Source organism: Rhipicephalus microplus, unplaced genomic scaffold, assembly GCF_043290135.1.
Source record: "Rhipicephalus microplus isolate Deutch F79 unplaced genomic scaffold, USDA_Rmic scaffold_186, whole genome shotgun sequence".
In the NCBI taxonomy this organism is placed as follows: domain Eukaryota; kingdom Metazoa; phylum Arthropoda; class Arachnida; order Ixodida; family Ixodidae; genus Rhipicephalus; species Rhipicephalus microplus.
Genome location: NW_027464757.1, coordinates 20,303 through 46,292, shown reverse-complemented (window position 1 = coordinate 46,292; position 25,990 = coordinate 20,303). Strand labels below are relative to the sequence as shown.

Genomic DNA, 25,990 nt, shown 5'->3' with positions numbered 1-25,990 from the left:
ACTTCGCTAATTGAAAAGGGGAATAATGTAAGTTCACTAAGTAGTAGTCAAAATTATGTAGTCAATCCTTCTAAAATGCCTTCGGCTACAGAGAAGACTGTGTAGACATTGAGCAAATAGCGCATTTTGCTGATCTCTCAACAATATTAGACACAATTTTCAAACACCCTGCATATATACGTGAAGTAATGCGATATGAATGGAATCCACTAATTATGTGCACATGGATATTTCAAAATAGTCACGCACAAATGACAGAACATGGATGATTGACACTTTACCCTATCCGCTTGTAGAAGCGTGACCGTTCGTACAGCGAGAAAGCTCCCGATATATTAAGCCAGCCAATTCGTATGCCTCTGTATACAATGTTCAAAATATCACCCTAGTGTATTAAAAGACGATTGTTGAAATAAGTTCTAATACGAAATTTCCGTCTTTATAATTAAGCTCCTATCGTGCCTTCTAGTTTTATTGGTTTTAAACGCCTGCGGTATACAATTCTGTGGGCACCGAAATAGAGCACCACAATATGTATGTGCATTTTCACAAGTTTGTCATCACAACAATATATTCCTGATTTCTTGATGAATAAGAATTCGCTCGCTTTTCAAATTTGTTTATGTTAAGTAACACACCGTGCCTATTTCTAGTTTTGTGAACTCAATACTTATGTGTACATTTCTAAACTTCTCAAAAATATTTTTAAATGCTTCACAATCTCATAACTTGTTTTTGTACCCTGCTCCCATATGCAGTTCTCCGGTGATTGAGGCTATGTTAAACAAATACGCAACTGAGAAAGAGACTGGCGGTGTTGACAGCGGCCAGCGCTCCAGCGTAGAGGACGGCGATGTGGGAAGGGTCCCAGAGACCGTCAATCGCCAGACCTTTCAGGACGGCGAGTGAACATGTCAGGAAGGTCGCCACTGTCGACTGGCACTGCACGTAAACATAGATCGACAAAACAAGGTGTAGCTCATTCAGACTCATTAAAAATAGCAGATCCCACGTACAGTGGGAACCGATGACATGCGAAGCACTAACAAGGAAGGTCAATATCTCACTTTAAAACCAAACCAACGTTACCACACGGACGTAAACTACGCAGTACCCGAATTCCATCCATCATTGCTATATTTAGACGTGTCACTTACCTTTGCTGTCTATTCACACCACTTGATACCAAATTTGTTTTATGTAGATCTAGCTTAACGGCCCTGAGTGCGCTATGAGCATGGCTTGTATTCATGTTTTTCATGACACGCATTTCATGATTACGATGTCTGGGCGCGTCATTTACCTTCGTAGTCTGCTCACGTGGCGTGATACTGAATTTGGTATATGTGAAGTAAGCGAAACAAGTGCGAGTGCAACACGAGCGTGGAGTTTAGTCATGACTTCCATGATATGCATGTCACGATTTCCAGGTTAGGATCTTCGACATGCAGTGATATGATACCCTACCAGTTTTGCAATGTGTCATGTGAACGAAACCACCGCAAGAGCAGCAAAAGCATGTACTCTAAATCATGACATTCATGACATAGCTCTCAAGGTTTTCATATTATGATTAGTTATAAATACTCGTCATATAGTCATGATATCGTATACCAGTTTTGGTATTGATACCATCATTTGAACGGCTTCTAGAGCTAAAAGTCGGAGATTGTATAATAGATAGATAGATAGATAGATAGATAGATAGATAGATAGATAGATAGATAGATAGATAGATAGATAGATAGATAGATAGATAGATAGATAGATAGATAGATAGATAGATAGATAGATAGATAGATAGATAGATAGATAGATAGATAGATAGATAGATAGATAGATAGATAGATAGATAGATAGATAGATAGATAGATAGATAGATAGATAGATAGATAAATAGATATGCTCAATGTCACTGAACTTTGATAAGAAACGCTTCACAACAAAAAAGCTTTCTCATTCAGGGCTCACTAAAACCTGGCTCACAATTTTTTTCTCAACAGGATTACCTTGGGCTCAAGCTTATGGCCAGAACAGACTATTGTGAGTCTGACTGAGTTGAATAATGAATGAGTGATTCAACCTCTGCACGTACACAGGTGATTAGTAATGACCTCTCTTTCCAGGCCAAACAGCACTGAACGAACAAAATACTAGTTACTGTAGTTACGCTTTAAATATTTTCACGCACTGTGTTTGATATGGCGTGAATCTCAGGGTGATAAAGTTATGAACGGCGGGAACTCGAAGAATAGGTTACATAGTAGAATAGTTATCGCGAGTGAAAACTTGACAACATTGTCTGAGACCACTGTTTATTCGATTTCTTTATGTGGTTGAGACCTCGTGATAAGCGCGCAAGCAACACTACGCTGATGTCAAGCGTGCTTGCGGAAATAAATACGAAAACGCTGGGTTTATGTGACCTTAATCTTTTACTTCAGTTCCCAGTTGCTGCTTCTCATGTGTCTAGATTCGCTATAGAAAATGTTCATTGTGTGATCTTGCCGGACTAATGTCGACATACTCAACTATTACATTGATACGCATGCATACTCCACTAGTACACTTATTTCCAAATTTCTACTCTGTCCACTCATCGATTACAAGCTGTACTGGATTAGAACTTCAGCAGCAGCAATCTTTGACAATAAGAGGTTGTCGCCACGCTTTTCCTTTCACGTTAGCGTTTACATTGAGGGTTGTTTTTTAACACAAAAGAATTTTATGCCGGGGTTGACTAAGATTTCAGTGACGTATTTACGTCACGGAATTGACGTCGAAAAAAATATTCACAATAAGAAAACGAAAAAAGTATTCTTTTAATGACAATTGAAAATATCACACTTAGGTTTAGGACAACATATTCTGGACACACTATCCCCTGTGTCATAGTTACATGTTTTGTACGCTTTTAAATATACGTCACTTATATCTACCACTGTCCTTTCGTGTTCTTGGTATAGAGCAGCAAGGCAATATGGCCATCGCATCTGCCATTAGTTTCTTCAACGCGTCGTTTCTAAGCATTCATACCATTCATTGTGTTCCGTTGAAATGCGATTTTGTCAGGGCCTTAACACACCACCAGGTGGCGCCCTTACCCTCACCCTATTCAGTTTGGACTGGCAGGGTGAATGGACGTGTTTTTGGGCGCTCCCGATTAACTGCGCCGATAAGTGATTTTGCATGTTTCGAGCTTGCTTTTACAACTATAACACAGCAGTTCAAACCTTTGTAACACTTATTACATTGCACGGCGTTTTTGGTGTCAGTCTTCAGGTATTTACTTGTTTGTGTGTGTGTTTGTGTTTTTCCTCTTGCCACCTCGTGTGAGAGGTGCAGGTACACCGAACACGCAAATTTGTGTAGTAGAGCTTAGACTTCCTTTTTTTCGTAGGGCATGGTTTGTCGTATGCCATGTTTTGTGATTATCGATTGGGACAACTTATAAGGACAATCAGTGTCAAAAAGGCATGGTTAAAAGGGCTGTAAAATGTTCACAATGTGGATGGGTTTAAAAATAGACCCAAATGCAGACGCGAATGAAGTGGAGGCTGCCGCCAAGTGTAAGCATTGTGAGATCGAGGAAAAAAAATGGCGAAAATGATGGTTGTTCAGAGTAAACTGCTAATAAGAATCACCGAGCTAGAGGTCACGTTGGCAACAGAGCAAGAGAAAACGAAGGCTGAGAGAAAGGCTCAAATCTACCGAGGAGGCACTAGCAAAAGTGAGCAGAGGAGCGGCCGACGGAGAGAATGGTAGGGCACAGGACACGAGAATGGCGGAGAAAAAAGAGCAAGCAAGTTTGGAAAAAAGCAGCTTCTGTCGGTTCAAGGTCACAAAAGCTAGCTTCAGCGAAGTAGTGGTGGGGCTGTGAGGAGACACAGCAGCTGGCGTCACAGGTGCAAGAGACCCCCCTCCCCCCCAGGTGCAGGATGCTCCAGCTGAAAAGTCAGAGCACGTGATAATATCCGGGCACTAGAATTGAAATCGATGCGCAGAAGCAATCAAAGAGAGGGCAAGAGGTGACAAAAAGGTCGCAGTAGGAACGTTCCCAGGACGCAAACTGGAAGCAGTCATGAAGCAAGCGAGCGCAAAACTAAAAACTACAGCTGATAGACAAAACCTCGTGATAAAGTCGGGTGGTTTAAGTGATGTCTTAACTGAAGATACGGCAGGACTAGCGACAACAGTGGCAAAAGGAGTCGATGATATGTGCACCATTTCTCCTCAAGTACAAGTAGTGATATGCACGATACCGGAGGTACCGGTGCGTGACGGCAACCTGCAAAGCGTGGTTGTCAACGCAAACCAAGAGATATGACGGATGAGTCGAAAGAAAGGCTATGAGGTTGTGGAAATAACCAGAGAGGTGCATAGATGAGGTGCTTTTTAACAAGACAGAATTCACTTCGATAGGAGGCTAGGCCATGAGGTGGCTTAGTGTCTTGCAGGACGTGTAGTAGCTTTTTTTTGGGGGGGGGGGCACGCAGGCTCTTAGGGGTGTAGGATAGCTAGTATCGAGGAAAACAACCAGGGGAGTTCTTTGACAGGTTGTATAGACACAAAAGATTCCAAATAGGCATCAATATTTAAGACACGTAGAGTTCGGGGCAGAAGTCGACGTGGCCACGAGGGCCGAGCCAATTTACACGTAGGGTCTACTAACATGCAGGGTGGTAGGAATAGGCTGGAGTGGAACAAGGTAGAACAGCTAAGGAATGAGAGGACGATGGTATATTGTTTTGCAGAAACACATCTTAGCGGCATTGAACAACCTCCTAACCATCCGGACTACACGCGGGAATATCCTAATAGAACAGATGGACGCCGAAAGGGGGGTGGTATTGGAACATTCATTCATAAAAGTACAGACTGGCAAAGGGTCAAGCAGGCATGCAAGGAACATTTATGACTAAAAGGAAAAGTGGCAGGGCAAGTGACGCTCCTCGGTTTTGTATACTTGTGGACAGGGGCAAAAGGCAGAGAGGAAAGTCAATAAATGGTGCAGTGCAGAGGAAATGACTGACGAACTAAGAGAAGAGTTTTAGGTATTTATGTGATGAGATATGAATGCGCACATACAAGATATGGATGGATATACTGATCCAACAGGCAGAATGCTAATAGTTGTGTGTGGAAGGCATGCTTTATTCACTTGCAACAGCACCGATAAATGCGAAGGGCAGATAAAATGGGAGGTGGGAAGGCTGCAGTCGACGATAGATTACGCAATAATGTCACATAGAATGCATGATCGGCTAAGGGTGATGAACATGGACGAATTTGGGTCCAGAAGCTTAGGCAGTGATCACAAACATATCAAGCTGAGTTTTGGGAAAAAAGAAATTGGAAAGGCGGCATTAGAGGCAACCACACGGTGATATTTATTCAGAAATGCAAATAGAACTAGCAGCTAAAGAGATTGAGAAAATCATCACCGAGGATAATATAGCAAAGTGGACGTACACAAATATAACTGGATAGTTTGAGTGAGAGCTTGCTAAGGTACGAGTCAAATCAGCCGGGAAAAGCAGACACAAGCTCAAGAGCTGGCGGAATGATAAAGGTAAGAGATCCATAGTAAGACGTCAGGAAGCTTCCAGGGAACACAGGTATGCTAACCAGAGGTTGAAACCGGAAGATGATGTGAAAATAAAGTGGGATAACTTTTTCAGCTCCAGAAGGAAGCACCCAATTTGATCAGTGAAAAGATAAGATGAGGGCCCAATGAATGGCGGAAGTAAACAGGAAGGTTAGAAAGGCAGCTGCAAACTTTTAGAACCCTCTCAATTCTCTGAGTAAAAAGACAAGCATAAAACAGAAGTGTATAACTACAGATAAAGGGGTCAGACTAGAAGGGGATGAGGCAATGGAATTCATAATAACAATGATGACAGAAAGATTTAAACACTAAGGCAGCGCTGCATGCACCGTACCAGATTAGGATGGGCCAATTAGCTGAATGGCTTCCCTGGGACAACGAGAGTGGTAAAGGGCAGAAAAAAATTCCTAATAGCACATCAACTGGCCCTGACGGCATTCGAATCATGAATATTAAAGAAACTAGGACCAAACACTAAGCAAACATTAAGAGAGGCAGCGAGCAAAGCAATAATGGATGGTGCAGCCCCCGATGGGTGGAAGCTAAGCAGGATGAGCATGATCTATAAAGTCATCATCATCATCATCATCATCATCATCATTATCATCAGCCTGACTACGTCCACTGCAGGACAAAGGCCTCTCCCATGTTCCGCCAGTTAACCCAGTCCTGTGCTTGCTCCTGCCAATTTATACCCGCAAAATTCTTAATCTCGTCTGCCCACCTAACCTTCTGTCTCCCCCTAACCCGCTTCCCTTCTCTGGGAATCCAGTTAGTTACCCTTAATGACCAGCGGTTATCCTGTCTACACGTTACATGCCCGGCCCATGTCCATTTCCTCTTCTTTAATTCAACTATGATATCATAACCCCTGTTTGTCCCCTAATCCACTCTGCTCTCTTCTTGTCTCTTACGGTTACAACTACCATTTTTCTTTCCATTGCTCGCTGCGTCGTCCTCAATGTAAGCTGAACCCTCTTTGTAAGTCTCCAGGTTTTAGATGTGGAGCATCTAATACTCGAGGCTTGTAGTGCGGCGCCGTCCGCAAGCTTCCTCCTCCTCCTTCCACCATCTGTGCATCCCTTCCTCCTCTACACACCGCGCGCGCTTCACTCCTCCACCATCTGTGCACCCTTCCTCCTCTACACACCGCGTGCGCTTCTCCTCTTCACGAACATTCGCTAGCTGTATAATGTAGCGCGCATGCGCCGTCACGCTTCGAGAACATCGGCAGCTGACGCGCGCGCATGCGCCGTCGCGCTCCGAGAACATCGGCAGCTGACGCGCGCGCATGCGCCGTTGCGCTTCTCCCCCTTCTCGAACATTCGACAGCTGACGCGCGCATGCACCGTCACCCACCATCTGTGCCGCGCGCGCTTCTCCCCTTCGAGAACATTCTACAATTCTCCTGATTCTCCAATGGACGCGCATGCCCCGTCGCGCTTCGAGAACTTTCAACAGCTGACAGTGCATGCGCCGTCACGCTGTATATATACTCAAGGTCGGCGCTCGCTCGCTCAGTTGCCGCTCGTCGGTTGGTTTGTACGGTGCGTCGACGTCCAAGGTCGCGGTGAAATGAATGTCAACGAATCCACAAACACAATGATCGACGTCCCTTCGACCAGCGCCGCCCTTTCGCATACGTGTGTACGTGTTCACTCATTTAACACCCCCTCCTACAACCACGTTAATCAATTTAGCCATCGACCCAAGTAAGTCGCAATTTAACACCCCATTTGACAACCACGTTAACCAATTTAGCCATTGACCCAAGTAAGTCGCACTTTAACAACCCGTTAACCAATTATATGCTCCGCATCCTCCTCAGTGTTCCCCCGAGGGAAGCTGCGGGCAATCTTTTTTTTGCTCCGTAGCTAAGTACCGGCAAGATACAGCTGTTATATACCTTCCTCTTGAGGGATAGTGGCAATCTACCTGTCATAATTTGAGAGTGCTTGCCGAATGTACTCCACCCCATTCTTATTTTTTCAGTTACTTCAATCTCGTGGTTAGGCTCTGCGGTTATTACCTGCCCTAAGTAGACATAGTCTTTTACAACTTCAAGTACACTATTACCTATCTCGAAGCGCTGCTCCTTTCCGAAGTTGTTGTACATTACTTTCGTTTTCTGCAGATTAATTTTTAGACCCACCTTTCTACTCTCCTCGTCTAACTCTGTAATCATGAGTTGCAATTCGTCACCTGAGTTACTCAGGAATGCAATGCCATCGGCGATGCGCAGGTTACTAAGGTATTCTCTAATGACTCCTATCCCTAACTGTTCCCATTCTAGGCTTCTGAAAAACTCCTGTAAGCACGCGGTAAATAGCATTGGGGAGATTGTGTCCCCCTGCCTTACACCCTTCTTGATTGGTATTCTGTTGCTTTTTTATGAAGCACTATGGTAGCAGTTGATCCCCTGTAGATTTCTTCCAGATTGTTTATATATACCTAATCTACGGCCTGATTCCGCAGTAACTGCATGACAGCTGATATTTCTACTGAAACAAATGCCTTCTCGTAATCTATGAAGGCTATGTATAGTGGTTAGTTATACTCTGAGCATTTCTCTATTACCTGATTGATAGTATGAATGTGGTCAATTGTTGAGTATCCTGTTCGAAATCCTGCCTGTTCCTTTGGTTGATTGCATTCTAATGTTTCCTTTACTCTGTTAGCAATTACCTTTGTAAATAGCTTGTATACTACAAGAGCAAGCTGAACGGCATGTCATTCTTCAAGTCCTTCTCATCTCCTTTCTTATGTATTAAGATGATGTTAGCGTTCTTCCAAGACTCTGGTACCCTTCCCGTCAGGAGACACCTCGTAAACAGGGTGGCTAGTTTTTCTAACACAATCTGTTCTCCATCTTTCAGCAGATCTGGTGTTACCTGATCCTCACCAGCAGCTTTGCCTCTTTGCATGCTCTCCAAAGCTTTTCTGACTTCTTCTATCATTACTGGTGGGGTGTCATCTGGGTTACTGCTAGTTCTTATAGTATTAGGGTCGTGGTTGTCTCGGCTACTGTACAGATCTCTGTGAAACTCCTGCGCTATTTTAACTATCCTATTCATATTGGTAGTTATTTTGCCTTCTTTGTCCCTTAGTGCATACATCCGACTTTTGCCTATCCCAAGTTTCCTCGTCACTGCTTTGACGCTTCCTCCGTTTTTCAGAGCGTGTTCAATTCTCTCCATGTTATACCTTCTTAAATCGCATACTTTACGCCTATTATACAACTTTGAAAGCTCTGCCAGTTCTATTTTGTCTGCTGTACTTGACACTTCCAAGCTTTGACGCTTCTTAATTAGGTTCTTCGTTTCCTGGGAAAGCTTGCCACTGTCCTGTCTAACTACCCTGCCTCTAACTTCCACTGCACACTCCGTAATGATACTCGTTACATTATCATTCATTGTATCTACGCTAAGGTTGGTTTCCTCACTAAGAGCCGAGTACCTGTTCGGCAGCGACACTCTGAATGCCTGTACTTTCTCTCTCAGTGATAGCTCATTGATTGGCTTCTTGCGTATCAGTTTCTCTCGTTCCTTCTTCAAGTCTAGGCGAATTCGAGACCGTACCATTCTATGGTCACTGCATCGTACCTTGCCAACCACTTCCACATCCTGCACGATTTCTGTGTGTGCAGTCATTATGAAGTCTATTTCATTTTTAATTTCGCCATTAGGGCTCCTCCATGTCCATTTGCGGTTTTCTCGTTTTCGGTAGAAAGTATTCAAAATCCGCAAGTTATTGCGTTCTGTGAATTCTACTAGTAGCTCTCCTCTGGCGTTTCTAGTGCTGATGCCATAATCTTCTACTGCCTGGTCTCCAGCTTGCTTCTTCCCTATCTTTGCATTAAAGTCGCCCATCACTATAGTGTACTGTGTTTTTACCTTACTCATTGCCGATTCCACGTCTTCATGGAAGCTTTCAACTGAAGCGTCATCATGGCTGGATGTAGGCGCGTAACCCTGTACTACCTACATCTTGTATCTTTTATTCAGTTTAATTACAATACCTACCACTCTTTCATTAATGCTATAGTATTCCTCTATGTTGCCAGCTATGTTTCTGTGAATTAGGAACCCCACTTCCAGTTCTCTTCTGTCAGCCAAGCCCCGATAGCAAAAGACGTGCCCAGTGTGTAGCACCGTATAGGCCTCATCTGTCCTCCTAACCTCACTGAGCCCTATTATATCCCATTTAAGGTAAAGGGGGGATCTATAAAGTAAAAGGGGCTAAAGCCTATATATACTACTACCATCTCATAACAGTGAAAACAGTAGTTTACTGGCTGGTGATGCTGATAGTAAAGAAAAGTTTACAGCCATGGGTGAACAACGACGGGGTGCTGAAGAACAACAAAATGGGTTTTGTAAACGAAGAAGGTTGAAGGACAAACTGTTTTCATTGATGCATTGTAATAAAATAGCGGAAAAAGAACATATGTCCCTGTGGCTAACTTTTCTAGATATCAAGAGAGCTTACGATAGTGTGAATCAAGAAGACTTGTGGAGAATACTAGGCACACTAGATGTGGAAGATGGAATACCTAATCTTCTAAAGGACAATTTTAAAAGTATCAAAGTAGTTATCAAATGGGAAGAACAGGTATCTGAACCTATTCAGATACGACGCGGGCTTGGACCGGGATATACCTTGTCACCTTTGTTATTTATGCTGTATCTCCAGAGACTAGAAGCCAAGTTAGAGGAGAGTCGACTCGGATACAGCCTCTTTTTGCCAAGCAAGCGAAACACATTGAACAGTCATTACCAGCATTCATGTATGCAAATGATATAGTAATAATAACCGACAACAAGGAATATCTGCAGAGATTGATAGACATCTCTGATAATGAGGGAGATATGTTAAATTGGAAGTTCTGCAGGAAAAATTTTGCAATCATTTTTATTGATAAGAAAGGCAGTGATCATAAGATACAAGAAGTCACGCAAGATATAGTGGATAATTACGAATACTTGGGCGTATAAATAAATAATGGGGCTAGGTACCTAAGAGAGCACGAAAGATACGTAATAGCTAAGAACACCAGGAATGGAACTGTAATGAAAATATGGCACTGTGGAACTACAAATGTATGACGTTGCGATAGAAATTTAGAAAGGTGTCATAGTCTCGGGTTCGACGTTCGGCAATGCGGTCTTGTGCATGAAACCAGAAGTTCAAGCAAGATTGGAATATAAACAAAGTGGCATTGGTAGACTTGCTTTGGAAGCATACGGAAATACCCCAAATCAGCGGGTACATGGGGACATGGGATGGACATCGTTTGAATGCAGGGAAGCTAGCAGCAAAGGTACAATTTGAGGAGCGATTGAGAAAAATGGGAGAGGAGCGTTGGAATAGGAAAGATTCCAGATACTTGTACATGAACAAAGTCGATACTAAATGAAGGAAACGAACTCAAAATTGTCAAGCAAGTAATTAGACAACAGCAGAATGCAACGGTTAAAAAGCAGGGGAAGGAAACAGAGAAGGGACATGTGAAAGATGGGATTGCTTACGAAATCATCACTTGAGACCTACCGAACTTTTAAGAAGGAAATTGCAAGGGAAAAGATGTACGATGATTCTCGGGGTATTTCTCTGCTCGGCGAGGCTAGAACGGGACAATTGCGGACTAAGACGTATTAATTATATATGAAGTATGTATTGCGTGTGGAGAGTAGGAGGAAACGGCTGAACATTTGATGTTTTGTAAAGGACTTCGCCGTATAGCCGAAGATACTGGCGCCGATTTTTTAAAAGCATTGGGGTTTAGCGACAGTGAATGCAAAATAGTCTTTAAACAGGTAGACATAACCAGAAGGAGGCTAAGTGATTGGTGGCTACAATCGAGGCGCGAGTGAAACTCAATCCTTACACACACAGTGGTAGTACTTAACTTTATGGCTAGGTGGCTTGAGACACCGCCTAATCTAATGGGTACAGCCGGATACAACCATTCATCCAGCTGCTTGTCGGCGTCATTCATAGCATCCAGCTATTTCAAAGAGATCTGACACGCCCACCGACTTCATCTGGCTTCAACTCCGCGTTCCCCACGAACGCTCACCCCGCGAACAATCGCCGCATACAGAAAGTAACAGGCGACGCACGTTGCGTTTCTCTGTCGCCTGACCAGGCAATCGTCTCTAAGTGGTGTTTATAGGTGACCTTAGCGCGAAATTCTCGTCCAATCAGTCACATTTTTACCGGCTGTCACATTTTATTCTCCAGTTGTGCTCTCCCCCTTAACTACTTGAACTACCACTAACATCTGTGGCCACAAGGGTTTCTTTATTCCTTAATTATGGGTGCCAGTCGTGGGCATAGAGATGTATGACTAAGCGACAACGTGGATGCATCCATGCTAACCAGTAGACATTGTGCAAGCCCTCTTACCTCAATGTAGTACTATTAACTTTAAACTAGCTCCCTAAGGATGCATATTACTTTCGTGTTACTCATATTACTCCACGACTCCTATCGTGGAGGGATCAGCGAGGTTGTAGTGGTGAAGCTTCTTATTCCGTGGGTCGCGCGTCCGTGATGTATGTAATAGTAATAGGTAGCCACCTCTCGTTTAGTCTTCGGAATGTCCGCTGGATGGTGGTGCTTTGATATGACGAATATATGATGAAAAGACTCGAGATGGTGGTACTTGAAGCGTTCACTTGATGGATGAACCGACGAACGGACGGAGAGATACAGATTCACAGGCGGACACACGGATGCACAGATTGACACACGCACGGACACTCATATGGGCGGATGGACGAAAGGAAGAACGCATGGACAGACGCACGGACAGGCAGACGGACAGACGCAGAAACGGACACGCGGACGGAGGCATGAATGGACGGACGTACGCATGGATGGTTGCAAGGTTAGACGCGTGGACGGTCGCACGAACGGACGGAAGCAAGAACAAACGGATGGATGGGAGCGCGAATGAACTGACGAACGTTTCGCCCCACTCATCATCATTCATTCTGTGGATTTGCTCTGATTTTTTTTAAGAACCACGGCAAGACAATTGTTACGCGTTGTAGTATGGTGGTACACCTACAAGTAGTTTTCCTATCTCATTATCAGGGCAATAAAGTTACTTTCATACCAACAAAGTGTAGCCTTATTATAAAGGGCTCAGTTGGCCTATTATACAGAAAAAAGCGGAGACACTTCCTGAACGTATACAGGAAATCCACGCGGTAACTTATGGTGAGTGGGGTGAAGCGTCTGTCTGTCTGTCTGTCTGTCTGTCTGTCTGTCTGTCTGTCTGTCTGTCTGTCTGTCTGTCTGTCTGTCTGTCTGTCTGTCGGTCGGTTCGGTTCGGTTCGGTACGGTCCGGTCCGGTCCGGTCGGGTCGGGTCGGGTCGGGTCGGGTGGGTCGGTCGGTCGGTCGGTTGGTCGGTCGGTCGGTCGGTCGGTCGGTCGGTCGGTCGGTCGGTCGGTCGGTCGGTCAATCGGTCGGTCGGTCGGTCGATCGGTGCATCCATCCATCCGTCCGTCTGTCTGTGTGTCTTTCTGTCCATCCGTTCACTGCTATCACACTAGGGCACGCATTAGATGGACAAACAGATGGGCGGGCACTTCGCCCCACTCATCATTACGTATTCCGTACATGTAGTGTGAATTTCTTATTGTGAATGCACAATCTTTCCTCTTTATTCATAAACTATACAAAAACTGCTAATGCCACCTTGTGAGATTTCTGAAGACACATATATACAACGCCATCTAGTGAGCAATTTTTAAAACTGACTAAAAGAAGCTACTACAACAGACTATTAGAGAGGAGGGATAGACCTACAACCCCAAAAGCTTCGCAACTAAGATATATAACTCTACTGTTTCCAGCAATGCAAACTTTGCGCTAATGGTACTAGAAAGTACCACAAAACAGGAAAAACTTCATCATTACATTTGGAAAATTGCTATTTGTAGAGTTGTGGCCGATTGTGAATCTATAATAAACATGTAAAATTTTCTGCTGATGTTACGCTTCATGTTTAAATTTAAGTAACGTGAACTTTGTTATAGAATTTATTTAATAGAGCTACAGCGAACATTTATCATAGATGATAGTTTAGCCTTTTTTGTCTCTACGGCACACTGAAGCCTTTATGAATTGCCAAACCACAATAAACCTATGAACATATACCCTTCAACTTACGTTTTACAAGTTCTAGCGACTTTGAAAAATAACTTTTTTTGCATATATCTCCCAAAGTGATGATTCTACTCGAGTGTGGCCTGTGTGAATACTTGTGAATTCTATCGTGCTCCCGAATCAAACTCTTTGTTGATCTTTTTGTAGAAAAATATTGCTGCAAAGTTTTACTGAGACCCGCGTAGTAAATATAAAGGAATGCGACTTGAACCTATATACTGAATATTTATAATACTGTTATATTTACTTTTATTACTTATAAAGTATCCAGATAGAACAACGCGACAAGACAAACTGTAGTATAAATGATGTTTCTGCATATAGTTGAAACAAGTGCGTCCGCAGATTGTGACCAATTAAGTGAGCAAATCAGTGTTAGCGTGCTTAGAGTTGCATTTTTGATGATCGCAATGGAGAAGTTTGCCCATACAACCTGTGCCACCATCACACTTGTTTTCTGTTTCCACAAAATGATGAGAGCTCTGCATCTACAGGAGCAGCTTCCACATTCATCACCCTCAAGTACTTCCAACGAAACTACCCCATCCATGTTCCCTGTGTATTCATACTTGAAATACTTAACAATAAATACTTTTTTGATTCTATAGTTGAAAGCAAGTTTTTAGCGTTTATTGCTTTGATACACGTGAACTACATTAGTGTCATGCTGGCATACCAGACCACAGATAATTACTCATTTGTTTCGTACACCAGACAAGTTATCACAAGAAGTTATCATCATGCAGGCCTTTTTCAAGATATCGCACAGGCAGGAATTTTATAACCACAGACTGGAATGATAGAGAGAAATGCTACACGGAATACTCACTTACACGAAAGTAAATCTAGCAGAAGTAGTGGTTTTCAGTGAACACAATGAACATTGCATTGCAGAACGAAATGGTAAAACTATTTATTGGGTTGGTTTGTTCATATATTTATTCAGCCTATATAGTAATCTCAATTATGACCACTTAATTATTCATGTAAAATATATTCCCCTTACAGTTCACTATCAAAAGCTTTCGAAGATTGTAGCAGTAATTAAACGAGAAAAATAGGTACGTTACCTGCAAGAGGGCGATGTTTGCAAATATCATGGGTAGTTGTTCGCGAAACCGGTTCAGGTTGCCCAAGTTTGCCTGCGAGATAAATATAATATACCTAGTAGCATATTGCAATCAGAAACAAGGTTGAACTATTTTAAGTATAGGATATACTCTACTATAAAAGAGCCTCAAAGGGGGCCTGTGACACTATTTGAACACGTATTTATCATTAGTTATTCTGGTTCTGTGGAACCCACCACTATCAATGCACACATGACAACGTCAAAATCGACGCAGTTGTAATTTATTTCACGGGATAAACTACCCTTTTTCAGGCTACCGCGACACACAGCGGCTATTTGTATTGTAAGAAGTGACGTCATGTCATGTGGCGTGACGACAAACACCGTACTATTTTGATTAGCTTCATGCGAGATATAGCAGGCCATATTCATATGGTGGTAGCTAGGCCTACGAGTGAATGCTAAAACAGCAAAAATCTTTTTTTTATACTTTCTCAGAATGAAATCATTCCTCTTTCGAAATGATGTGTTTTCAGAACAACGAACACAACACTTGACCTGCGAACGATGCCATGGTACACCGGCAACTAAAAGTGGAAACTTGTACCGAGTTTTTAGCGAGCCAAAAAATGCAACAGGCGGTGAACGCCCGCGTTGCCGAATAGAACGCACCTTGCATGCAAACTGAGAACTGACGTTGCCCAAAGCGCATGTGTGTATCTTACATAGTGTGAACATGGGAGCATCTGCTACTCGACGCATGTGGTTTGTAGTAAGCACGCCATCACGCCCTCAAAAAAGCAATCAAGACGTATTGTGTGAAAGCCACCAAGAGATGTCATTTTTAGGATGTCCTTATGAGACGCGCGCTGTGATTGGAAGTGGTCTTTGACGTCATCAGGCGAGTAACATGTGAAAGAAAACGTTTCTCGTTGTCGTCTGATAAAGTATTGAACTTTGAGGACTCATAATTTCACTTTCTGTGCACCAATTTTCATCCTTCTTGTTGCATTTGTTTCAGTAATCACGGCTACACGCGTTTCAGTGCTAGATAAGGCTGTAGTAAATGTGTCGTGGGGCCCTTTGACTCGCAGTGGCGTAACTAGGGGGGGGCAAGGGGGTACAAGTGCCCCGGGCGCCACTAGGGAGGGGGCGCCAAGCCGAGTCCTCGGGTTGGCGCCCCCTGGAAAGGTTGTCAATGTTTTTTTCCGTAAAACCGCCTGGAAGGGGGGAGGGGCGAGGTTGTAATGTACGACTGGAAGTGGGGATGGTGGTGAAGGAAAGGGTTGCCGCAATGGCTTTTGCATCGGGAAAAGGATCCTCTATTTTCATTTTGCTGCGCTACCTCCGTGCCTTCCCATGACCCTCGGCTAAGCTTTGTTTTGTGCTCCGCAGCACTGGGTTAGATGAGTTTCAGCGAACCCCACCAGCCTCCCAAACCACTTACTGAAAGCTTCCCTGAAACCAACCACGTACGTAAACAAAATAAAATAAAAAAGTTCGAATGCACCTTTTTTGAGTAAGAACAGAAAACTCCAACGAAATAGCCGATCGTCCAACGACTAATCGTCCACGCAGCGGCGGAAGGAAGGGCGAATATAATCCGTGACCTCGGCACCAAAGGCTAAACAAAGGCGTTTATTCGCAGAGTTCTCTGGAGGAAAGACGGAGAAAGCGTGACACGACGGCGACGTTTGTTGATTCCCTGCATCGCGGGCGCCAGCAAAGCAATAGAAGGGCGGGGGTCAACGTTTCCCACATGCCATCCACCGCCATGGGCAGGTTCATCCTTTGGCCCAAAGAACACGCACCTGCGAAAAAAGCGCAGAGCGTAGTGTACCCGACAGCATGTGCCGACTGCCCCGCTTCGTACGTTGGAGAAACCAAGAACTTCCCTGAAAGAATGCGGCCGCACAAGGATGACCTCCATCAATGGAACAGCGAACGGAGCGAAACGGCAGAACACTCCGACCAGTTTAACCCCCATACCAGACCCGAGGGCGCGGTGTCTAGCTGGTTGCTTTGTTTTGTACTCACCCTGCATTCCTTGGGATGCACAAATAGCGCGAAAGCTTAGGTACGAGAAACTTGGGCCTGGGAAGCGCCCGTGCCGTCAAGATTTTTGCAGTGTGGACTGGAAGAGAACAATGACGGGTAAGGGACTTCCGGAAGTTTGAATAAAAAAAGAAAAATACTATACAAAAACGCGGGCGTAGCTCATCGAAATCAGAACTGGTGGCCCTTGGCCTCCGAAATGGCCCGCCGCGCGCCAGTAGGCAATCGCGGAAGCCTACATTAGCGCTTTTAATGGGGGGGGGGGGGGATTTTGCACGTTTGTAACACCAGATGTTCCTTGGTCCACACCTGTCGTCCCGTGTTGGCCACCAAAAATCATGGCGCGTGCCTCACCGACGCCAGCGTGCATGGGCAGACTATCTACGCGGAAAAGGCCCATTCTAACAGCGTGCTTCTTCTAGCAAAGTAGATGCGCAAATTGTGTAGTAGTAGTAAATTAATCAGCCTTGCTCGCTCAGGAGCGTGAAGGCCGCCCACAACGCTACATATAAAATTTTTGAAAATATTTTTTTTTTACTTTTTGACCTTCGCACAAATAGTTTTCACCACCATGAGGAACTCAATAACCAGAAACGCAGCTGCCGTTGCATAGAGAAAGAAGCAAAATTTGTTTTCAAGACAGAGTTGATGGGTCTTATCAACTTTGTAGCAACTGTTATGTAGCAACTATCATAAAATGTCGCATAGTGAGACATTTTGCGAAAGTACTTTGCTTCATTTTACAAGTTTCATAGAATGTTACTTTATTGTTATTCAGTAAATTTCTACATACACGAAATTCATGCTCGAAATTTCTTCTTTGTAACGGTAATATTTGTCTGTTACATCTTCATGAACTTTCGAGAACGACGAGTTGTGAAACTAGTCCCTCCGTGTTGAATATGTTCTATATTTTTTGCCTCCTAAAGTTATATAGGCGCTTAAAAAGAAAACAAGGTTCCTTTTCGGGCTGCTTGGTGAGATGGGCATAAAATATAAAATATTCAATCAAATCGAAAATACTAATTTTCAGATCCGTGTCGATCTCTCATGGAATCACCCGTCTACGATAACAATGGTTAGGAGACAAACTGCGGACATGTCTGCCGTGTAGCTAGCATACCTGTAACCGTGGTTAGCCGTAGTGCTCGTGTGACAGAGGTATTAGTGGGCTTTAGTTGAAACTGGGGTATGCCAATCAAAGTACCAAGTAAAAAAACTTTTTTGCGCTACAAGAAAAATTCGAAGTTTTGCATCTCGCATTCTCTTTAAGGCCCTTCTTCCTGCCATGTACTCGCACCTAATGTTGGATCGCGAGTCTGCGAAATTCCGCTGAGGCAGACTGTCGATCGGCAGCGCACCTGTAGGCCGGTTGAAGTTACCGGCTGTCTCCTCGATGGGCCAGGATTCCACAAAAAGCTGCTTATAGTAATCGACCTCTAAGTAGACCACGCGGGAATTGTCAAATTCGATGCGGTTGTCGTTCACCACGCTGTGCTCAGGCAGCTCAGCGAGTGTATTCCTTTTTCACTGAAACTTGCACATGTCGTTTTTATGTTGCCTCAGACTCTCGGGGAAGTTCCCCAGCTGCATCGCCCGCGAAGGGAGCGTAACTATGAGCACGTGCATACCTGCGAAGTTCAAGTATTCTGAAAAAGGTGGGGGGGAGGGATTGCGCCGATTTATCTCCCCCCCCTCTTTTTGCGCCCAAAAGAAAACTGCGGGATCAATTAAATGCAATCTTGCTTTCGTGGCGAGATGTCGCTTTAAGGTATAAAGTCTGCAACCCCCTCCATCGCGGCAATAGCTAAAGCCGCGGCGAAGCAGCGGCCATTTGCACGTGTGGTGAAGTATATGATGCCGCTTTCTAACTCGCCGAGAGCAATCACATGAATGTGTGATTAGAAAGAAAAGGAAAAGGCACGTAATTTCTGCAGCCCTATAGGGAGCACGGCGCAGTGCCCTTCGTGACGACACCGCTTCAACACCGACAGAGTAAGGGCGCGAGAAATTGACCATTTGCAGAAATCTGCAAGGCGGCTTTCCTGCAAGGTTGTTTTCTAACCAAAAAGGAAAAAAAAAGAAAACTATCGTGCCCAGTCTGCTTTTCTCGCCCACTGTGCTTTTACCACTCCTATTCTAGTGAAGGCACGCGAGTGCGACAAAACGACTTTTTCCCCCAACAATTACTGTGTGGTTGTCCCACCTCTAACGAACCCTCACATCGCATGGAGGGCGAGGCACCTGTCGTTCGTAAAGAAGGGAGTGGGGGAAGGCAAAAGCACAATGAGTGAGAAAAGCAGTTTGCGAACGAGACCTTTTGGTTGGAAAACAACTTTGCAGGAAAGCCAGCTTGCTGATTTCCGCAAATGGTCAATTGTGTCTGCTTTTGTTTTGATGAATACCGGAGAGTTCATAAGTGAGAGTGGATCACGTGATTGTGAACAAACATTTGGTTATCGTTGATGCAGCCAATCAGTTGCCCTGTGTGTGTTACTTAGTAGGCCCTCTCACAGGGTGCCGCCATAGTCCTCTTTTCGCTTCCGTGCAACAGCCCAGGAAGGAGGGATTCCTATTGGTACATGCCCTTGGAGGCGTGGTCTTGGTGTTATAAAACTACAATGTTAGGGGTTATGGGTCGATCCAGAGAAGCGAGAAACGAGGGTCAGTCAACCGAACGAGAGTGGTCAATGAGACGTACATTCGCGAGTTAAATTGTTTAGCTACCCCAGAAGCTCCACAGGCATTGAATATTGAGTCTCCGGACCGAACAAGATATCCTAGAGGCAGGCCACAACCAGTCGCTACATGACTCCATTCCTGCAAACCCCGAGTTGAAATCCCAGCTCACTTCTCCAGAGTTTGTCACCACGACGAGGGACGTCTTCGCAATAGAACTTCTGCCTAGGTGTGAGTATTTTTTACCTATGTTATTCTTTTGCACATGGATTATTACCACTACGTTGACACAAACTGCTGAGAGTATAAAGGTGTTATTCTCGGGAAAATATACAGGTTGTCCCAACTATCATAAAACCCGATTAAAAAAATGAGTAACTCCGTTACGCGAAGCAAACCTAGTGTACATTGTTCCTAGTAATTTGGAGCAACCACTTATAATTCATTCATGCATGAGAATAAATTAATGAGTAATCAAAGTATTTATAATTCCGCAAGTACTCACCTGATTATATTCATTGGAGGGCATGTTTAGTTCAATTACTGTACAGCTTGAAGCTTAGAATATACTTACACATTTAGTTTCTCATATATGTATGCATAAAGTGTTATATATGTAGCCATTGATGAGGCTATTCATGTACGATAGTTTGTATGTATGTTCCCCTATGGAACGCCGGTGTCTCCACTACTATTGCTCTTTTTTATTGTAAATGTGCTTGCAATGATTCGTATGCTATAAACACATTTTCAAATTAATTTTTTAATTTTTTTTTGTAGAAGCCATCGCCTAGTTCTTCGTAATGTTATGTTCTTGCATTTCTTATTCCAATGCAGTTGCGTTGTGTGACGAATGTACTGTGTGGTGCTAGAGGCCTAGTAAGGTGACTTATAACGTCGCCTTTAGTATCCTGCGCCACGACAATCATCTACTGTCAAACAAACGAATAAATAAATAAAGTAATTGAATGTTGAAATTACATCTAACTGCGCTATTTTCAACAACGTATTGCATCCACATTTTTTTTTTCCTGTTGATAAAGAAAGCCCACCAAATATGAAAAGTGACGCGTAACCAGACTGCTGCGTACATCAGGAAGCAGTACCCTCAAACAGGCTCAATGGGAGGTAGCCAGCGTCAAGAAATAGATGCAGAAAGAAAAAAAAAAATGTGCATGGCCCTTTGTGCCAATCCCCGGTCAAAGAAACACGCCGCTTTGAACTTACAGAGTCAGGCCGTAATCAGAACAGTGCTCCGGTCGCGTTATCAGTGGAACGGTTGACCGCTAGATATGAATAATTATAGTGACATACAGTTGAGCGAAAGGAATTCCTGCAAACTTGCAACGCATGTTGGCGCGCCCTGAACACCCTTGTCAAAATGCGGAACGCTGCTGTTTTCAGCGGACAAGAGGCAAAGCGGTTGCTTGCTGCTCTTTTTTTTCTTCCTCAGGGGGGAAGAAAAAATTTTTTTCAGCCAAGCAAAGCCATGGACCGGGTGACAAAAACAAAAAGAAAAGAGAGCGGAGCTGAAGGACGCAAGAGGAGAAGGCTACAGGCGCAGGAAGCTGAGAAGTCAAAAAAGTTTTTCGCGCCATTTTTTGAAAAACCTGGGGCAAGTACTTCATCATGTCCTTTGGAAGTAGCTCCATCTCCTGCCACTTCATTAATGTCCGTACAACTTGACGAAGGAGTCGTTCACGAAACTTCTAAACACAGTATGCTATGCGCAGACAATCCCGGGGATATTGCAGTAGAGGAGGAGGACAACGGAACCGACATTGGACTTCGGCTGGTTGAGCCTGTTGCTCTGAAGCTAAGCAAACTGGATTCCACGAAGCACCCTCAACCTATCATCTCAGAACTCGTTCAGAAGCATGACCTAGGTCTCTTAAAATTTGACACTGGTACTGGAAAAGCCGTTGTGTCTGACGCTGTACGAACGGAAATTGTTAAACTCGGGGCCATGTATTTCCAAAATCGGGAAGGACCTTTCTTGCCAACAAACAACCGATCAATGACTAAGAGTTGGTTTAAGAAGAAATTAGGTGATGGTCGTGGTGAAGAAGTCACCCGTTCGTGGCTGGCCTACTCTCCTGCCAAAAAGGCAGCATTTTGCATTTGTTGCCTCCTTTTTTCCCGCTCAGATCACCTATCATCTTTGGAACAAGAGGGGGGATTCACCAAATGGAAGGCACCCGAGAAGATCACCCTTCACGAGAATGCAAAGAATCACCGAATGTGTTTCTCACAGTGGAAAGAAATGGAAAGAAATTTGATGCATACTACGGGAATAATTGACGCTGACCTTCAGTCACAGATGGAGAAAGAAAAGCACAAGTGGCGTGAAATTTTGACGAGAGTCCTCCACTGCATAAAATTTCTTGCTACACAGAACTTGGCATTACGAGGGCATCGAGAGAGTTTTCAAACCAGCCGCGAGAACAATGTCGGAAATTTTCTTGGTCTTTTGAAGTTAATTGCCGTTTTTGACCCCGTTATGAAGCAACACCTCACATACGTTGAAAGTCATCCAGGGTCCACTTCGTACCTATCGCCTTCTGTACAGAATGAATTCATTCACATGATGGCTGTCACAGTTCGCGAGTCCTTGCTGCGAAAAATCCGTAAAGCCAAATATTATGGCATTATGTTTGACACCACTCCCGACCAGGCACACCGTGAGCAAATGTCAGAAGTTGTGCGATATGTGGAAGTTGACTTTGATAAAAAATCTGTTTATGTTCAGGAGTCCTTCCTCGGCTTTATCCATGTAAAGAACAAAGACGCCGAGAGCTTCGTTGACGTGATACTTGGCAAGCTGGAAGAGGACAGAATGAACTTACAGGACTGTCGGTCACAATGCTACGACAACGCTGCCGTGATGGCTGGACAAAAAAGTGGTGTCAGTCAAAGAATCGCGGAAAAAAACAAACTGGCAATCTTTGTAAACTGCGACAACCACTCACTGAACTTGGTTGGTGTACATGCTGCTAAGGAAGAAGCCATGATGATGACTTTTTTTGGGACCATCGAAGCACTTTACGTGTTTTTTTCTCGCTCAACGTACCGTTGGGAGAAATTAAAAAATGCAGTGCCTGTTGTTGTGAAATCAGAGTCTGAGACCAGATGGAGTGCAAGGGTCGAAGCAGTGAAGCCGGTCGGTAGATACCTTGAGAAGATACTTGAAGTTGTTCAGGAAATGTCAAATAATGACCAAGAAACGAGCGAGACGAAAAGTGATGCTGCACTACTGCAGAAGCGGATATTAAGTTATGATTTTTTGATTTTGCTGGGCTTTTGGAACAAGGTACTTGTTCGCATAGACCGTGTTCAAAAAAGACTGCAAGATCCTAAAATGAACTTTCACGATGCTGCCTTAGACATGAAAGCTCTCAGAGATCACTTTCATGAAGAAAGGGAAACTCTGGTAAGTGAGTCACTTGGTGAAGGGCTTCGTCTCTGTGAGACGTATGATGTCGACGTTGAAAGGCGTGCACGACGAAAAAAACAGATGCCTGGTGAAAAGTCGAAAGGAGAGGCGTTGACGGCTAAACAGGAAACAGAAAGGGTTATGAAATGCACACTCGATCGTCTTCATTCGGAAATCGACCAGAGGTTTACTCGCCTGCAGGACACCGACCTCAAGTTTGGCTTTCTGCTCGACATCAACAAGCTGTGCTACAGCGAAGACAAAAACGAACTAAAAACAAATTGCAACACATTTGGCAATTTCTACAGTTCCGACGTTAACGCGCAAGACCTCTATGAAGAGATTTTAGATTGTAGGCTGCTGCTTTCACGGCGTATTGACCAGACAGTATCAAGACCGGAGGAACTTCTTAAATTTATTGTGGAGTATGGTGATGATGGCGTATTCCCCAACCTTCGCGTCGCCCTTCAGATGATGTTAACCATTGGAGTTTCCATCGCTGGCTGTGAGAGGTCCTTCAGCAAGCTGAAGCTAATACTCTCCTATTTGCGTGCCACAATGGGCCAAGACAGACTTACTGACCTTGCGCTACTGAGTGTGGAAAGAGAAGAAACTGAAAAAACGAACTTTGACGTCATTATAGAACAGTTTGCTTCATCGAAAGCAAGGAAAGTGCAGCTCTAGTTTTTACGGAGTGTTCCAGTGTATAGTGCATTTTATATTTGTCTTAATATCCAAATGATGTAAATAAAGTGTTTTAAATAAAAAAACGGGTTTTTCTTGACAACAATTATTCACGATCAGCGTTACAGCACTGACGTCATAAAAGGCAACAATATGCGATAACAGGGAGACAACAGGGTTTGCCGGAACGAGTTTTTTAACGCATCATTAGCACTGATGAAAAAATGCAGGCATCATATGCAGATTTGGCGTACGCAATAATTAATTTTGAATGATACATTTCACGGTAATGTAGCGAGAAATGGTATGGACTATTTACATATGCCTAGTTCGTGATTCTATTTTCTGTGCTTATATGGATTTCATGAATTTCGCATATTTTAAGTAAAGCGAGATGACAAGAAGTGACCACCAAGGTCCATTTTTTGTTAAACTTTTTTTGCTACCATTGTGGACTTCTGGTGTGTTGTGTGATGCATGGACGTACAAGGCGGCTATAGTACACTGTAGTACAACAGCAAGAATAATAATAATAATAATAATAATAATAATAATAATAATAATAATAATAACAAACATTATCACGGGCATAATGAGGGGCGCGGAAATATATTTGCCCTGGGCGCCGTCCTATCTAGTTACGCCACTGCCTTTGAGCCATCCCAGTACATCTTCAGTCCTACGCCCGTATTTATACACGCTCTTTTTCTTGAGCTTGACTTACCGCCACTTTCAATGCCACACAAATGCATTTACGACAGAATACTACCATGGGTGGCCCTGAAGGCAGCGCCAAGGCACCACCAACGCACGACAACTGGTGCAGTCTCGTGAGCCTCATATAAGCAAAAAAAGACTACCTTTCCCCCAATACCGCACCCCTAAAAAAGCTATAGTTTAGTCTCTGAGGCAATGCACAACAGGCCATCTGTGCTCCCACGAAGTCCCAATGTGGAATACAAAATACACTCACATTTTATTATACCTCAAAGCAAACCTATGCACTCTAAGTGCATCTCGCGCTTTGGAAGAAGTATTTTGTTCTTGCTGAAAGACAAGAAATTCGTTTTTAAAGTATATAGATGGGAAAACTCTGAAATTAATTTCGGTAAAGCAGCACTGACTATGTGCGTTTGACGGGTTCTCGTTTTAATAAAGGTAGGAAAGTTTTATCAGTTCTAAGATTCGTTATACTTTTATAAACTTTAACGACTTATAAAACAAAAAAGAGCAGAACCGAGTGATTATACCATTTAAAATTAGATTGCTGGGACGTTCGGCATTCTAAATTTTAGTGAACAAGTTCAGAATATTATATTCAGTATTTTCTATTCCCGAAAATTGAAGTGTACTTCAAAAGTACGTTCGGTTATAATGGGTTCAAAGTGTAATGCGAGAGCAATGTTTTGTCCTTATAGTGCGTATTGCAAAAACCTCGATGAAAATGTTCTATGTGTCATGTAACCCGAAAAGTTCAAATCGTGGATTACTTCAAAGTAAGCAATAAAGCTGAAAGTAGCTTGTGTCAATGAAGTGTTTGCATGTAACTGTACTCTCTGTAGAGGGTAGCACACTTTCAACCAGAAACATTTATGCGAGCTAAGTATCTGTTTTTAGCTTTCTATGCACCCACTACGTGGTAGCAAGAGGATACTTGCCTTAACGTCCGTGGTTTTCGTCATCTGTGGCCGGCTTCAAACCACGACGTCATTATGATTATCGGGTGTTATTACACTCAGTGTCAATGTACTCCTGAACCACGCTATTTTTACAGCGCTATGTCACGTTATAATATGAAGCCTGTATACAACGCTCTTGTGTTTGTAAAGCATGAAAGTTCTTTTGACTGCATCTTCAAGTACGGGAAGTAATTTTAGCTGCATTTCCGAGCATGGACGTGGCTGTGTGGCTGAATACTTGCTTGAAAATGAAATGGCTGGCATTCAATCCTCACTCGGTCCCGGACATGTTTATTGATAATTTGTTGTGTTCTGGGGTTTCGGTTTCGAATTGACATGTGAGGATGCCAGGGGGCGCCGCTCTGGCATCCGGGATTTCAAGGCGACTGTAAAATAAAACGGTGTGTTAGGTAGCCATGGAGTGCGGTTGTGTGCTTTTCTTTCGGCGCTACGCGCCAACCCGCGTGTTCGGGTTGGTTGGTGTCCCGGCCGGCCGCGTACGTCTCCGTCGGCCGTCTTCTTCTTCTGCTTCGTCGGGACCGGCCAGCCCCCAACACAGCAATGGCGACGAGGACATGTAAGAACCCGTTTCGTTCTCCGT

General features: G+C 43.8%; 2 protein-coding genes across 2 annotated transcripts in view; one reads left to right on the top strand and one right to left on the bottom strand.

Moving 5' to 3' along the window:
• LOC142791749 (solute carrier family 41 member 1-like) overlaps positions 1-20,122 on the bottom strand; it is a 28,870-nt gene extending 8,748 nt beyond the window's left edge. The window contains exons 1-3 of the mRNA XM_075885543.1: positions 20,099-20,122; positions 14,858-14,929; positions 798-942 (exon numbers count right to left, since the gene is read on the bottom strand). Coding sequence (XP_075741658.1) covers positions 798-942; positions 14,858-14,929; positions 20,099-20,122 — 241 coding nt within the window. The remainder of the gene's footprint in view (positions 1-797; positions 943-14,857; positions 14,930-20,098) is intronic.
• LOC142791750 (zinc finger MYM-type protein 1-like) lies at positions 16,688-23,796 on the top strand. The gene has a single exon (XM_075885544.1). It carries the CDS (start codon positions 20,975-20,977, stop codon positions 23,708-23,710), a length of 2,736 nt encoding a protein of 911 aa, XP_075741659.1. The 5' UTR covers positions 16,688-20,974; the 3' UTR covers positions 23,711-23,796.
• The last annotated feature ends 2,194 nt before the right edge of the window (positions 23,797-25,990 follow it).

Bases quoted from the DNA above. Each gene is read 5' to 3' on its own strand.
- LOC142791750 (XM_075885544.1), top strand. From the start codon at position 20,975: ATGCGGAACGCTGCTGTTTTCAGCGGACAAGAGGCAAAGCGGTTGCTT.